The sequence below is a fragment of the Lithobates pipiens genome, unplaced genomic scaffold (genome assembly GCF_037356315.1).
Source record: "Lithobates pipiens isolate NorthernLeopardFrog02 unplaced genomic scaffold, aLitPip1_a1.2 Scaffold_16, whole genome shotgun sequence".
Taxonomy (NCBI): Eukaryota; Metazoa; Chordata; class Amphibia; order Anura; family Ranidae; genus Lithobates; species Lithobates pipiens.
Window position 1 is genome coordinate 42,085,536 of NW_027507748.1, and position 17,195 is coordinate 42,102,730.

Genomic DNA, 17,195 nt, shown 5'->3' on the forward strand with positions numbered 1-17,195 from the left:
TCTTTATTGCCATTGATTTTTATGTGTTTTTTTCTCTCTTTTTCCCTCAGAGTTTTTTTTTTGTTTGTTTTGTTTTTACATTCTGCTTAAAAATGTGTAAATCAGTACTGCTTTGACCTTGAAGAAGGGGACATACCCCGAAAGCTTGTCCTGAAAAATTGTATGTTAGTGCAAATAAAAAAAGTATCACGGACAGTACTCAATTTTCTCTGTCACAATTGCACTAATATGGCTACAATGCATATTGACACTAGGTGGCAGTCCACTGTGGTAAAGCCCGGGACTATATGTAGAGGACAGAGGAAATGGCTTTTAGAAATATGCTGAGCTGACCATGGACTGGACGGTAAGGCGAGCTGTGTGTGTTTCCTCTAATTGTCTTTCTTTTTTTAATACATTTGTTCTTATTTTTGAAAATTACAATCTTTTAAAGAGCAGATGACAACAGTCCTGTGCTTACACTGAGATCATACTGCTAGGATTTACTGGGGGGAGTCGGTACAATCACTGGTAGGGATTATTTACCATTTACCCATCTGTGACTTTGCAGCAGAGTGTGAGCGTCTCTAGGATTTATTGATTTCGTTCGCCATCCAATTCGACATCCCGAGGTTTGAAATCTGCTGCACTCCAATAAACCCATCAATCCGCATTCCAGCATTTTCACCATCAAAATTGTTATTTTGTGATTTCTACACTTTTATCACATTTGGGATTTGAGATTTTAAGATGGAATTCCTCTACCGGGTGAATTTAGTGAAAAATAATATTGAGTGAATATAAAAAAATGACAAAATTTGAAATATTAACTTTTTTTTGGGGGGGGGTGAAATGAAGATGAATATTTAATAACAGTCAGTACTGATGGGCAAGTGGCTTTGTGGTTTGATTTTTACCTAGTTTGATACCAAAGACCCAGGGGGGGAATTTCAAGTATATGGATTTCCATGCTGCAATGGAATCTATAGCATTATATGTATGCGTTATAATCGGCGATATCACCGCCATTTGACATCGAAGGGAAATCTCGACAAATTCATAAATATGTAAGAGTAAGAAGAGTAGCGAACAGCTTTATAAATACAGAGAAGTTAATATGCCTTCCTTGTTATAAGTTCTGAAAATAATGATAAATATTAGACATGTGCATTAACTTTCGTTCGAATGCATTTTCGTCCGAATTTCGGGTATTTTCGTTATCGTTTTAACAAACTATAACGAACGCGCAGAATCCAAAAACCGAAAGATCCAACATAAACATATGCTTCATTTTCATTTTCATTGTGACAACAGTTTGATATAGATAGGAGTTTCAACATGACGTTAGAAAGCAGATATCCACGCTTAGGAAAAAAGCTGAACTGCAGCCTCCCTAATAAAAGAACACCACCTAAGTGGAGTCCACAAACTATTAAAGCTCTAAACAGGGAAGATGTTCAAATAAAAATTATAAATTGTAAAAAATGTATAAATATTTGGAAATACTGGGGAGAGATATAAAGTGCAAGTGGCTATAAAGTAAAATAGTGCATCTACAATGGCTGTGACATAGGCGTATGAATGTGCATATAAAGAATTATAAAAATAAAATGCTAATTCCTTAGGGAAAGTGTTATGACAAAATGAAAGTTCAATATATATATATATATATATATATATATATATATATATATATATATATATATATTTATATGTGTGTGTGTGTGTGAATTATAAAGGATATATATAGACAAAAATATAAAGGGACAAGTGCTGGTGTCTACCAAAAACAGTACCAAATCATGTACGTAAACAGATGAATAAGTGTCCAAAAAAAAAAAAAATATATATATATATGTGTGTGTAAAAAAAGGTATATAAAAATTTTAAAAAATATATAAATATATATGAAGTCCTCCAAAAAAAAGGATGAATCCCATAGTGTGAATCTGTAAATCAAAGTTATTTATTTACTAAAAATGGCATGTAAACCACAAGAGTCAAAAAGAGCTCCAGTGCTCTCACTGAAAAAAACCAAGGCAATTCCCCAATTCTATTTTTATATACCCTTTTTTTTACTTTATTTTATATATATATATATATATATATATATATATATATATATATTATTTTTTTTGGACACTTATTCATCTGTTTACATACATGATTTGGGACTGTTTTTGTAGACACCAGCACTTGTCACTTCACTTTATACATTTGTATATATATATATATATATATATATATGTATATATAAAACATTTTGGACACTTATTCATCTGTTTATGTACATGATTTGGGACTGTTTTTGGTAGACACCAGCACTTGTCACTTTATATATTTGTCTATATATATATATATATATATATATATATATCCTTTATAATTCACACACACACACACACACACACACACACACACACACACACACACACGGGGACACTGGAGGGAGAAAGCACACACACACATATATAATTTTTTATTTTATTTTTTGCACTTTAATTTTATGGTAATACTTTACCTAAGGTATTAGCACTTTATTTTTATAATTCTTTATATACACATTCATACGCCTATGTCACAGCCATTGTAGATGCACTATTTCACTTTATAGCCAAGGTGTTAGCACTTGCACTTTATATATCTCCCAAGTATTTCCAAATATTTATACATTTTTTACAATTTATAATTTTTATTTGAACAGCACCATCTTCCCTGTTTAGAGTTTTAATAGATTCGACGTGACGCTGACAATAGCGATCTGTGTCCATCGAACCTGTGGTCGAATGTGCCTATCCTAACTCTATTAGTCCAAGTCGCCACGAGTGGACATTTATGGTTAAATGCTCCACCCATAGGCTATAGAAGAATTCTAATGATGGTTGACTAGTAAGAATAATTAATAAATATAATTATTACTAATGTCATACAACGTTAGAATTCTACTATAGCTTGTAGGCGGAACATTCGACTGGAAATGTAACATTGCAGCGTCGTAAAGTTTAGCTGCTCCGTCGAATCTTCTTAGAACTTTCGACAGACACCATAAGCCTCCAATGACAGATCGACCTTAATTATTTTGGATTTTCGGACAAATGCATTTTTTAACTAAACAAAATAAATAAAAACGAATTTCGGGAGTAACTAAATAAATGTATTTTTCGGACGAAAATGAAATTCTGAAACAAAATATTTCAGTGTACACATGTCTAATAAATATGCCCTTTATATACTAATACAACTTTACATGTTAGTACATAAAAGCAAGCCTGCTAAGTGATAATGGATGCTAGCAAGTGGAGTGGCCAGCCAACTACAGGTGGAGAGAAGCCTGCCAGATCCATCCAATAATAATAATAATTTCATATAATATGGTAGATTGCAGCAAGAGGACTGAGACTAAATCACAGTGTTGGTGGTGTGTGTGTATTGGGGGTTTTTTTTCTTATATTTTCACCACTAAAGAACTCAAAATGTGGATGGGTGATTTAATGCACATCTATCCATGAACAAAATGTGTGATTTAGCAGGATTTATATTTTATTTGTGAGCAGTTCAGCTCTGCAGGTATTATTTTATTACTAGTATCGATTATTATTATATTATTTAAAAAAATGAATATAATAATAATACATAACACATTTATATATAATACATTTATGTTTTTACATAACATAAAATGATAAAAAAATTATCATTTTATGATAAAAAATAATAATGTTTTTATTATGGGTAATATTTTATTATCCATTGTTTATTATTGTTATAGCAAAGTCCTTCTTGTATAAGAGAGGTATGGACTCCAGAGAGAGAGAGATCATTTTGCCCCCCTGTACAAATCATTAGTAAGACCTCATCTGGAATATGCAGTTCAGTTTTGGGCACCAGTTCTCAAAAAGGATATCGGGGAACTGGAGAAAGTGCAGAGAAGGGCAACCAAACTGATGAGGCATGGAGGAGCTCAGCTATGTGGAAATATTAGAGGAACTGAATTTATTCTCTTTTTATAAGAGGAGATTAAGGGGGGGATATGATCACCATGTATAAATATATAAGGGGTCCATATAGTGAACTTGGTGTTGAGTTATTCACTTTAAGTTCATCACAGAGGACAAGGAGGCACTCTTTACCTCTGAATGGATAGAGTTTTCTTCTCCAAATACAGAAAGGTTTCTTCACACTTTTCACACTGGGACACTTTTCAGGCGTTTTAGTGCTACAAATAGCACCTTTAAAGCATCTGAAAAACGCCTCTTAAGCCTCCCCAGTGTGAGACCCCGAGTGCTTTCATACTGGAGCGGTGCGCTTGCAGGACGGGAAAAAAAAGTCCTGCAAGCAGCATCTTTGGGGCGGTGCAGGAGCGCTCTTAAACCGCCCCTGCCATTTAAATCAATAGGCAGCACTGCTGAAGCACCTGCAAAGCGCTTTGGCAGCGGCGCTTTTAACCCTTTATTCGGCCGCCAGTGGGGGTTAAAAGCACCCCGATAGCAGCCAAAAAGTGCCACTATAACAGCAGTAAAAAGCACCCCCCCCTCCCGCCCCAGTGTGAAAGTACCTACAGTGCCTTGCGAAAGTATTCGGCCCCCTTGAACTTTTCAACCTTTTGCCACATTTCAGGCTTCAAACATAAAGATATACAATTTAAATTTTTTGTGAAGAATCACCAACAAGTGGGACACAATTGTGAAGTGGAACGAAATCTATTGGACATTGTAAACTTTTTTAGCAAATAAAAAACTGAAAAGTGGTGCGTGCAAAATTATTCGGCCCCTTTACTTTCAGTGCAGCAAACTCACTCCAGAAGTTCAGCGAGGATCTCTGAATGATCCAATGTTGTCCTAAATGACTGATGGTGATAAATAGAATCCACCTGTGTGTAATCAAGTCTCTGTATAAATGCACCTGCTCTGTGATAGTCTCAGGGTTCTGTTGAAAGGGCAGAGAGCATCATGAAGACCAAGGAACACACCAGGCAGGTCCGTAATACTGTTGTGGAGAAGTTTAAAGCCAGATTTGGATACAAAAAGATTTCCCAAGCTTTAAACATCCCAAGGAGCACTGTGCAAGTGATCATTTTGAAATGGAAGGAGTATCAGACCACTGCAAATCTACCAAGACTTGGTCGTGCCTCTAAACTTTCAGCTCAGACAAGGAGAAGACTGATCAGAGATGCAGCCAAGAGGCCCATGATCACTCTGGATGAACTGCAGAGAACTACAGCTGAGGTGGGAGAGTCTGTCCATAGGACAACAATCAGTCGTACACTGCACAAATCTGGCCTTTATGGAAGAGTGGCAAGAAGAAAGCCATTTCTCAAAGATATCCATAAAAAGTCTCATCTAAAGTTTGCCACAAGCCACCTGAGAGACACACCAAATATGTGGAAGAAGGTGCTCTGGTCAGATGAAACCAATATCGAACTTTTTGCCCACAATGCAAAATGATATGTTTGGCGTAAAAGCAACACAGCTCATCACCCTCAACACACCATCCCCACTGTCAAACATGGTGGTGGCAGAATCATGGTTTGGGCCTGCTTTTCTTTAGCAGGGACAGGGAAGATGGTTAGAATTGAGGGGAAGATGGATGCAGCCAAATACAGGACCATTCTGGATGAAAACCTGTTGGAGTCTGCAAAAGACCTGAAACTGAGACGGAGATTTATCCTCCAACAAGACAATGATCCCAAACATACAGCAAAATCTACAAAGGAATGGTTCACAAATAAACGTATCCAGGTGTTAGAATGGCCAAGTCAAAGTCCAGACCTAAATCCAATCGAGAATCTGTGGAAAGAGCTGAAAACTGCTGTTCACAAACGCTCTTCATCCAACCTCACTGAGCTCGAGCTGTTTTGCAAGGAAGAATGGGCAAGAATTTCAGTCTCTCGATGGGCAAAACTGATAGAGACATACCCCAAGCGACTTGCAGCTGTAATCGCAGCAAAAGGTGGCTCTACAAAGTATTAACGCAAGGGGGCCGAATAATTTTGCACGCCCCACTTTTCATTTTTTTATTAGTTAAAAAAGTTTCAAAAATCCAATAGATTTCGTTCCACTTCACAATTGTGTCCCACTTGTTGGTGATTCTTCACAAAAAATAAAAATTTTATATCTTTATGTTTGAAGCCTGAAATGTGGCAAAAGGTTGAAAAGTTCAAGGGGGCCGAATACTTTCGCAAGGCACTGTAAGTGCTGTGAAAATGTGGAATAGACTCCCTGCAAAGGTGGTTCTGGCCAGCTCAGTAGATTGCTTTAAAAAAGCCCTGGATTCTTTCCTAAATGTACATAATATAACTGGGTACTAACATTTATAGGTAAAGTTGATCCAGGGAATATCCGATTGCCTCTCCGGGATCAGGAAGGAATTTTTTCCCCTGCTGTAACAAATTGCATCATGCTTTGTTGGAATTTTCGCCTTCCTCTGGATCAACTGTGGGTATAGAATTGTGTATATGGGATTGTATGGTTGTTTTTTTTTTTTTGTATTGGTTGAACTAGATGGACTTGGACTTTTTTCAACCTAACGATGTAACTATATATTATTGTTCTTTAAATGATACTAGTAATGATGATAATGATATTTATTTTATTATTTTTATATAATGAATATAATAATAATAATAATAATGCATAACTAAAAAATGTTTGCCTTCCTCTGGATCAACTGCGGGGAAAAGATTGTGTATATGGGATTATATGGTTGTTTTTTTTTTTGTTTTTTTTTTTGTTGGTTGAACTAAATGGACTTGTGTCTTTTTTGAACCTGACTAACTATGTAACTACCGTATTTATCGGTGTATAACACACACTTTTTTCCCCTTAAAATCAGGGTCTGGGCTGCTTTCGGTTGTTCTCGGTGGCTTTCATACACTTTCAGCCTTTCTCAGCGGCTTTCGGCGGCTTTCAGCCATTCTCGGCAGCTTTCGGACATTTTTGGGTAGCCGAGTAAGCCCAAAAGCGGCTGAAAGCTGCCGAGAGCTACCGAGCACCACCGAGATACAAAGGACATCTGGCTCTGTATCTCGGCAACGCCATTTTTAAAAGCCAAAGCCGAAAATGACACTGACAAGGCTGCAGATGGACACTGATAAGGCTGCATTGATGGGTATTTGAATGTAAGTTTTTTTTCCTTAAACTCCCATCCTAAACGTTTTTTTCCTTAAAATTCCCTCCTAAATTTGGGGTGCGTGTTATACACCGATAAATACGGTATATTATATATTTTTTTAAATGATACTAGTAATGATAATGGTGATATTAATATTATTATTTTTATAACATATAATAAGAATAATAAATAACTAAAAATAATAAATAAAATATGAATATTGCTGTTGCTATTATGATTATTATTGTATTATCTATTATTATTATGTTATTAAAAAAAGGAAAATACTACTACTACTATTTTATATCTTATTATATTGTTATTTATTATTAATATTATTATTATTTTTTCATGTTTGTGTTATTTATTATTTGTTTTGTTTGTTGTTAAAAGTATTACTATTAACATACCATAATCATTTGTCCTATTGCTCAATAACATCCTTTGTACAAAGTAATAACAGCATAAGAATACATTCATAAATTTCATTTGATGATAATTGCGATTTGAATGAAAGTAAGTGATTGACAAGTGATCCGGGGTCCCGTCACCCCCGCCAGTACCGCTGAAGCGTGATATTTGATGCAATACCGAGTTGCATTAAAGCGGAGGTCCACCCTAAAATGGAGCTTCCGCTCATTGGAATCCTCCCCCCCTCCGGTGCCACAATTGGCACCTTTCAGGGGGGAGGGGGGCGCAGGTACCTGTACAGTACAGGTATCTGCACCCACTTCCTGGATAGATCTCTGCGGAAAGGGGCATAGATTACGCCCCTTTCTGAAAGTCCCCCGCTGCCTGCTGGGAAACACACGGATCCCAGAGGCAGCGGGTCCATCCTCATTGCGCAGTAGGGAACCGGGAAATGAAGCCGAAAGGCTCCACTTCCTGATTCCCATACCCAAGATGGCGGCGGCAGTACCCGAGAGACGATCGAGAGATCGGCTTCGGGTGCCGACATCGCGGGCGCGCTGGACAGGTAAGTGTCACTATTTTAAAAGTCAGCAGCTGCAGTATTTGTAGCTGCTGGCTTTTAAAAAAAAAAAAAACGTGCACTCCCGGCGGACTCCCGCTTTAAGGTTGCCCATTCATTTAGAATGGATTGGCAATACATGGCAATGGAACAAATGTATGAATAAACGCATAAAATGCATTTGTCGGGCATAAAACTTAGGAAATATGTTGAACACGCATACACGGGTAAACACAGATGCACAAAAGTATCGGGTTTTACAGGAGTATGGTCGCATTCATCCATTCACTTGTATGGCAGGCTATACACAGCAGCTGCGGCACCCTGGGTGCGGGAAAACACTGAGAGCTTTATACCCAACATATTTTCAGTCTCTCGCATGAGGCTCAGAGTTTATCTGAAGCCATAAATAAAACTATAATACATTATTACCTTAGATGTAGTGTCTGCATTTGTTTTCCTTTTTTCAAGTTTTTATTTTTTATTTATTTTCCTTTTTTTTCCCTCCCTTTATTTTCATGCTGTATTCTGCTAGTAAGGCTGCATTCACACTACAGGGTTTTGAAGCAGACCTGCCCGCGATTTGATGGCGCTGAGGTGTGAATGACAAAACGCGGAACTCGCATTTGAGATGGCATACATTTGAATGAATTTCCTGGACGCATGTCGCCCCCCACCCCCCCCAAAGCTGCTCCTGAACTATGTTTGGGGCGATGCGGGTTGCCGCAATTGCAGCAAGTTTTATCGCGTGAAAATCACGGCAGACCAGCATCGTGATTTGAGGTGTCATTCAAATGAATGGCATCTCAAATGCGAGTTCCGTGTTTTGTCATTCACGCCTCGGCGCTGTCAAATCGCGATTGAAAACGCTGTAGTGCGAATGCAGCCTAAGACACTAGAGTGACAACACCTTCCTGTGCTGGGCATTGGACAAGCCTCAGTTGTCACCCTTGCACAGGAAGTGTATAAATCTAGAATAGAGTCCTTCTCTTGTTCAGCCTTAAGGGTCAGTTCACACCACAAAAAACACAGTCCGGGTACATTCCAGATGCATTTTTGCATGCACATTTTTGATGTGTTTTTGGTGCGTTTTTGATGCTGTCTGGTGCATTTTTTCATCCTCTTTTTCTAAAAGTTTTGGTTTACAATAAAAAAACAAAAAAAACTAAAAATCACCAAAATTCATAAAAAAATAAATAAATTTGGAATTTTTTTTTAAACTTACCTCTAAATGCCTGTTGCTAGGGGGTCCCTTGTAGTCCATCATAGTCTGCCTCCTTCAGTGCCTGGGCTGGTGACGTCACTTCCCCTCGGCGCAGGAAGGGCTCAGCTCTGCCCCTCCCTCTGCCCCCAACCACAGCGCGTGGCGCCCCTTGCGCATTGGGCAGTGGGTGCCCGGCTGTGCCCAGAGTTAGAATGCCGGTGCTGCAGAGCGGAGGGGGAAATGAGCGGGGCTTCGTTCCCCCACATCGCTGGACCCTGGGACAGGTAAGTGTCTAATTATTAAAAGTCAGCAGCTGCAGTATTTTTAGTTATTTTTTTTTTTTTAGGGGAACTCCTCTTTAACCTTAAATAAGGACATGTGTGTTCCAGTGCATTTTTGGTGCATCCCGGTGCGTTTTCAACGCGTTTTCCAGCATTCCGTTACAGTCCAATGCAGGAAAAATGCAGCATGTTCTACCTTTTTTTTTCCTGGAACTGGAACGCACTGGACCTGCAAGCACTGGTGTGAACTATGCCATTGAAAACCTACTTTCCATGCGTTTTTGATGCAGAAAAAAAATGTACTTGACTGCATGCGGTGTGAACTGGCCCTCAGGGCTGAACAAGGGAATGACTCCATACTAGCCTTATACATATATAGACTCCTCCATCCATGTTAAACAGTGTGGAATCTTATGGGAGGCAGTCACTGTGTGAACAACATTTTTCACCCGCCTCTTTAGATTTTTTAGTTGGGATCTGTCGAGCCTCATGCCGACAGGTCCACCCATGGCTTGAAATTTGAACGATATGGTTCTATACTATAGAGTATGGCCAGCAGGACTACAGAACACTTCCTATGTTCTCACACAAGTCACTCAGCTCGGGAGCGAGCCTGTTGAGGTGCCCCCATAGCAAGCTGCTTGCTATGGGGGCAGTTGGCAGGAGGGAGGGGCCAGGAGCTAAAGTTGGGGGGGGGGGGGCCCGAGAAGAGGACGATCAGGGCTGCTCTGTGCAAAACCATTACACAGAGCAGGTAAGTATAACATAAACAAAAAAATAAAAAAAATAATGAAAACATCTGCATTTAAACGCTTCCGGACCAGCGGCCACGGTTATACTGCGTCAGGTTGGCCCCCCTGCGTGAGCCGTCTTAGCTGTACGTTGGCTCTTTAAAACGCCTCCAGTGGCCCGCGCAAAGCGTATCCCTGGAGCCCAAGCTAGTGCGATGACCAGCGGACACCCGCGATTGCTCGTTACAGAATGAGAACAGGGATGTGTGTTTGTAAGGGGAGTAGAGACAGATCGTTTGTTCATACTAAATAGGAACACTGATCTCTCTCCTCCCCTAGACAGTCCAACCCCTCCTACAGTTAGAACACACTTAGGAAACACAGTTAACCCCTTGATCACCCCCATAGTGTTAACCCCTTCCCTGCTAGTGACATTTATACAGTAATCAGTGCATTTTTATAGCCCTGATCGCTGTATAAATGTCACGGGTCCCAAAAATGTGTCAAAAATGTCCGATCTGTCTGCCGCAATGTCGCAGTCCTGATAAAAATCGCTGATTGCCCCCATTACTAGTAAAAAAATAAAAAAAATAAAAATGCTATAAATCTATCCCCTATTTTGTAGACGCTATCACTTTTGTGCAAACCAATCAATATACGCTTATTGTGATGTTTTTTTTTTTTACCAAAAATATGTAGCAGAATACATATTGGCCTAAACTGATAAAAATGTATTTATTTTTGTTAAATTTGGGATATTTATTATAGCAAAACGTAAAAGATATTGTGTTTTTTTTTTTTTTTCTTCAAAATTGTCACTCTTCTTTTGCCTATATAGCGCAAAAAATAAAAACTGCAGAGTTGATAAAATACCACCAAAAGAAAGCTCTATTTGTGGGAAAAAAGGGATGTCAATTTTGTTTGAGTACAACATCGCAGGACCGCGCAATTGTCAGTTAAAGCGGCGCAGTGCCGAACCGCAAAAAATGGCCTGGTCATTGAGCAGCCAAATCTTTCGGGGCTGAAGTGGTTAATATCACTGGCAGTCAGGTCTGCAGAGCGAGAATTGACAGGATCGTAGCTCAGAGTATTCAAATCACAATTACCGTCAAATGAAATGTATGGTTGTATTGTTATGCTGTTATTACATTACTCTGTAAAGTGCCAGAAAGAGTTTATGGAGCATTTGTATAAATAATAAACAACAGGAACAAACAACTTATTATTATTTAACTACCAATAAATTATTATTATTATTATTATCAACAACCAATACATTATTATTATTATTATTATTATTAGTATTATATAAATAACAAATCAACAGCAGCAACCAATAAATTATTATTATTATTATGTAATAACCAATACATTATTTTTATTATTAACCACCAATAAATTATTATTAATATTATTATTATTATTATTATTATTAATATATAAATAACAAAAACAACAACAGCCAATAAATTATTAGTATTATATAAATAACAAATCAACAACAGCAACCAATAAATTATTATTATTATGTAATAACCAATACATTATTCTTATTATTAACCACCAATAAATTATTATTATTATTATTATTAGTAGTAATATATAAATAACAAAAACAACAGCCAATAAATTATTAGTATTATATAAATAACAAATCAACAACAGCAACCAATAAATTATTATTATTATTATTCAATAACCAATACATTATTTTATTATTAACCACCAATACGTTATTATTATTATTATTATTATTATTATTAGTAATATATAAATAACAAACAGCAAATACATTATTATTATTAACAACAACCAATTTATTATTATTATTATATACATATAATAAATAAACAAAGACCAATAAATTATTATTATATAACTGTGATACCTCCAAAGATCCAAAGATGAGGACGAGAGAAAGAGACAGAGGCCACGGGAGAGTTTCTTATGGTGTAGTAGTTTGACAGATGATTGGATGAAATATATGATGAAGAGGTAAATTTCCATGGTGTCCTCACATCTGGGAGGTTGCTGAGCTCCCTAATTGGATATCAGGCAACCTGTTGTGGAAACCTGCAGGGAATATGGCTGTCCCTGCACAGGGTAAGGTCGCTATCGATGCTCGGTAGGGTGATCCGGAGAATCCTACGCATTGCGGTCTCAGGATTTCAATGTGTTCACAAAAGGAAGTTAAAGAGCCCCAAAACATAGGAAAATGGTGTCAGCAGAGGCGCCCAAATGTGAAGGAGAAGCTGAGGAATGGATTCTTCATTGATTTGACTTTTTTGCTTACAGCATAGTATAAAGCACCGTACAACGCGCTTCGTGGCACTACACTGGCCACTTCTTCAGGTTGCTGCAAGAAAAAAATGTAACCAGCTCTGATCTGTCTCTCGTGCTGTCTTTTGGGGCATTTTAACCTCTTACAATTTATTATTATTAACAGCAACAACCAATAAATTATTATTATTATTAATATTATTAACAACGACAACAACCAATATAATATTATTATTATTATTATTATTATATAAATAATAACAGCAACCAATTTATTATTATTATTAATAATAATAACAATGGTGTCAGCAGAGGAACCCGAATGTGAAGGAGAAGCTGAAGAACAGTTTCCTTATTGATTTGACTTTATTGCTCACAGAATAGTATAGAGCACCATACAATGCGCTTCATGGCACTACACTGGCCACTTTTTTCAGGTTGGATCATAAAACACTTTAAACAGCTGTGATCTGTCTCTCGTGCTGTCTTTTGGGGCTCTTTGACCTCTTATAATAAATTATTATTATTATTATTATTATTATTATTAATAATAACAAACAACCAATAAAGTATTATTATTATTATTGTTATTATTATTAATAATAATAATAATAATAATAATAATAATAATAATAATAATAATAATATTATTATTATTATTATTAACAATGGCAACAAACAATAATTATTATTATTATTATTATTATTAACAACAGCAATACACAATAAATTATTAATATTATTATTATTATTATTATTATTATTATTATTAACAACCAATACATTATTATTATTTACACCAATAAATTATTATTGTTATTATTATCAATAATAATATTATTATTAACAATGACAAAAAACAATAATTATTATTAATTATTATTATTAAAAACAACAATAATAAACAATACATTATTATTATTAGCAAAAACTAAAGAGCTGAACTGTTCACAATAAATTTTCCAACATGCTGTATTTCGATTGTTGTATCAGGAGCTCGGCTGGTATAATAATAGCCATACCTCTTCTTCTTTCCTACAATATTGTAGGATATTACTTTAAGGAAGAGCAGCAGAATCTATATATAGGAAAAGAAATATCCTCGTATATAATTTCTGAACACAGTATAACATGTGACGGAGCCGTAGAGGAGTCAGGGAACTCGCTTACAATGACCTGTTTCCTGCAGGAAATTCATGAACTATTAACAGCTGGACTAAACCTCGGCCCCCATTGAATATTTTGTCTACTATATGATTATTTTTTATTTTATTTTTTTATGAGATTTTCTACCCTAACTAAAGGGAGTCTCTCACCAAGGACGCATTGCACCTCACAGCTTATATTTATTCAAGTTTTAGCTTAATCTGTTGGTTTTTGGATATAAATTAGTCACATATATCACAGTGTCATAGTACATATGATTTAGAACAGAAAAAGCTTCAGTAAAGAAATTCCAAGAAATTTGGCCGAGTTTCCCCCTTACATCCAAGTCCCCATCAAAGTCCCCTTTAAATCAAAGTCCCCTTTACATCAGAGTCCCTTCTTGTTACTAAACTCAGGAATAGGGATGAGCCGAACACCCCCCCGGTTCGGTTCGCACCAGAACTTGCAAACAGACAAAAAATTTGTGCGAACACGTTAAAGTCTATGGGACATGAACATGAAAAATCAAAAGTGCTAATTTTAAAGGCTTATATGCATGGTATTCTCATAAAAAATGTTTGGGGACCTGAGTCCTGCCCCAGGGGACATGTATCAATGCAAAAAGAACGTTTTTGAAAGAGATGTTTTTTTCCGGGAGCAGTGATTTTAATAATGCTTAAAGCGGAGGTCCACCCTAAAGTGGACCTTCCGCTCATCGGAACCCTCCCCCCCTCCGGCGCCACCATTGGCACCTTTCAGGGGGGAGGGGGGTGCAGATACCTGTACAGTACAGGTATTCTGCACCCACTTCCGGGATAGCTCTCTGCGGAAAGGGGCGTAGATTACGCCCCTTTCCGCAAGTGCCCGCCCCTTTCCGCAAGTGCCCCGCTGCCTGCTGGGAAACACACAGATCCCAGAGGCAGCGGGGACCGTCCTTATTGCGCAGCGCGGCTCGCGCATGCGCAGTAGGGAACCGGGAAATGAAGCCGAAAGGCTCCATTTCCTGATTCCCATACCCAAGATGGCGGCGGCAGCACCCGACAGACGACCTAGAGATCGGCTTCGGGTGCCGACATCGCGGGCGCGCTGGACAGGTAAGTGTCACTATTTTAAAAGTCAGCAGCTGCAGTATTTGTAGCTGCTGGCTTTTAAAAAAAAAAAAAAAACACGGAGTCCCGGTGGACTCCCGCTTTAAAGTGAAACAATAAAAATTAAATATTCCTTTAAATATCACTTCTGGGGGGGGGGGGGGGGGCTTAGTCTGCCTGTAAAGTAGTGCATCTTTCCCATGTTTAGAGAAGTAGCACAGCAAAATGACAATTATAAAATTATAAAGGAAAAAAATGTCATTTAAAATTGCTCACGACTGTAATGTATTGCCAGATCCCGGCAATATACATAAAAAATAATTTAAAAGAACAGTGTGCGCCACCCCCCAGTCCATACCAGGCCCTTTGCATCACTGCCTTTGGCCAATTATGGCTCTCGCTGAGGAGCGTGTTGTGATTGGCCAAAGCATGCAGGTCAGGTGTATGCTTTGGCCAATCATCATACAGCAATTTGCAGTGCATTATGGGGCACTCAAATTTGCCACCCTATAAAAATTAGCTGTTTGGCGAACGGCCCATGTTCGAGTTGAACTTACATTTGGCTTGAACTTGAAGCTCATCCCTACCCAGGAGCCTGCATTCACTATATCTGGTCTCCCACAGAACATGGAAATGCAATAGTTTTAGTAAATATAAACTGCTAAATACCTTTTCTCATCAGCAGTATATAGCAGTCTTGTGACTTCTATCAGAGTCTGGTTAAAGCTTGTAGGAAGTGTTTTCATTTAGCCCTGATTGTCCTATGGGGCTGCAAGACTCCTGACCTCTGTCTGGACAGTGCTGATTGGCACTGTGCTGATCACATGCATTCGCTCAAGAGGAAAAAAACCTCTCTCTAGCAATACACACCAAACTGAGCATGTGCAGCCTGTCCCCTAGACTCTGTTCTATCAGGAGATGGATTGGGGACAGTGGAAGAAGGGGAGGATCAGAGAAGATGGTATCAAACAGCCTTTTTATACAATGCAGAAGATTAACCTGTTAGGTTCCACAGTGGGTATAACAAGCTTGTTTTACTGCAAATTCAGACTAATTTTACTGTTGTGGGTTTAGTAACACTTTAAGGTCCCTATCAGAGTCCCATTTTACATCAGAGGGTGGGATAAAAAATTGCAGTGGGCCAGATTTGGCCCACGGGCCATCGTTTGGAGACCCCTCTTTAAAACAGAACTCAGGGGCATTTTTTTTTTTTACCATGCAGTGGAGCTGTGCCTGCATTACATGGGTTACCTGCTTCTTTTGATCTAGAGGTTCGGAGGGCTGATATATAATCGCCTAATCCTCTGATCCTCCCAGCACAAGACCGCTCCCTTCGGCTCCTACCCCCCTACGGTCCAGTGGTCTTTGTGAAGTGGACCGCTCCTGACATCATCGTGCCCATAGATCTGCTCTGGACGTGAGGACATCAGGAACAGTCCACCACTGGGCGTGGGGGGGGGGGGCGACATTTTCCCGAGGATTGAGGGATCGGGGGGAGTGTAGGAGCTGTGTTCACCCCTAGACAAAACGAGAAGGATGTTAACATTCCTTGTAATAGGAATAAAAGTGATCAAACAATTATTTTTTTTTTAAAGAGAAAGTGTAAAAATAAAAGTAAAATAAACAATAAAAAAATATATATATTTAAAGCGCCCCCATCCCCGCGTGCTTGCGCACAGAAGTGAACGCACACGTAAGTCGCTCCCACATATGTAAACAACGTTCAAACCACACATGTGATGTATTGCCGCGTGTGTTAGAGCGAGACCTCCTCTGTAACTACAAACTGGTAACCTGTAAAAAAATTTAAGGCATCTCCTATGGAGATTTTTAAGTACCAAAGTTTGGCACCATTCCACAAGTCTGCAATTTTAAAGTGGGACATGTTAGGTATTTATTCACTCAGCTTAACATTATCTTTCACATTATAAAACTGGTTTTACTGTTTTGTTAGTTTTTAATTCATGGAAGTGTTTGTTTTTTTTCCACAAAAAAACGCTTTCGAAAATTTGTTGCGCAAATACCGTGTGACATAAAAAGTTGCAACAACCGCCATTTTATTCCCTAGAGTGTCTGCTAAAAATATAATATATATATATATATATATATATATATATATATATATATATATATATATATATATAATATTCATAATTTTTGGGGGGTTCTGAGTAATTTTCTAGCAAAAAAAAAATATGATTTTTACAGGTAGGAGAGGAGTGTCAGAATAGTCCCGGTATGGAAGTGCTTAAAGGGCATTTTCAGAAATAAACGCAGTATCATTTTTATTTATTCTTTTTCTTCTACTTGTGATGGATATCCTTTATTTATCTCCCTTTGATATCTATAAAATAGGTTTCATTTGGTAGTCTTTTTGAACAAGGTTTGCCTTGATGTATGTTTTCT

At 37.8% G+C, this 17,195-nt stretch overlaps 1 protein-coding gene across 1 annotated transcript in view; it reads left to right on the forward strand.

The window, feature by feature from the left end:
- Positions 1-317: 317 nt before the first annotated feature.
- Positions 318-17,195, forward strand: part of LOC143981734 (OX-2 membrane glycoprotein-like) — a 60,587-nt gene continuing 43,709 nt past the window's right edge. Inside the window, exon 1 of the mRNA XM_077479784.1 lies at positions 318-346. Within this exon, the coding sequence (XP_077335910.1) occupies positions 335-346 (12 nt within the window). The 5' untranslated portion in view covers positions 318-334. The remainder of the gene's footprint in view (positions 347-17,195) is intronic.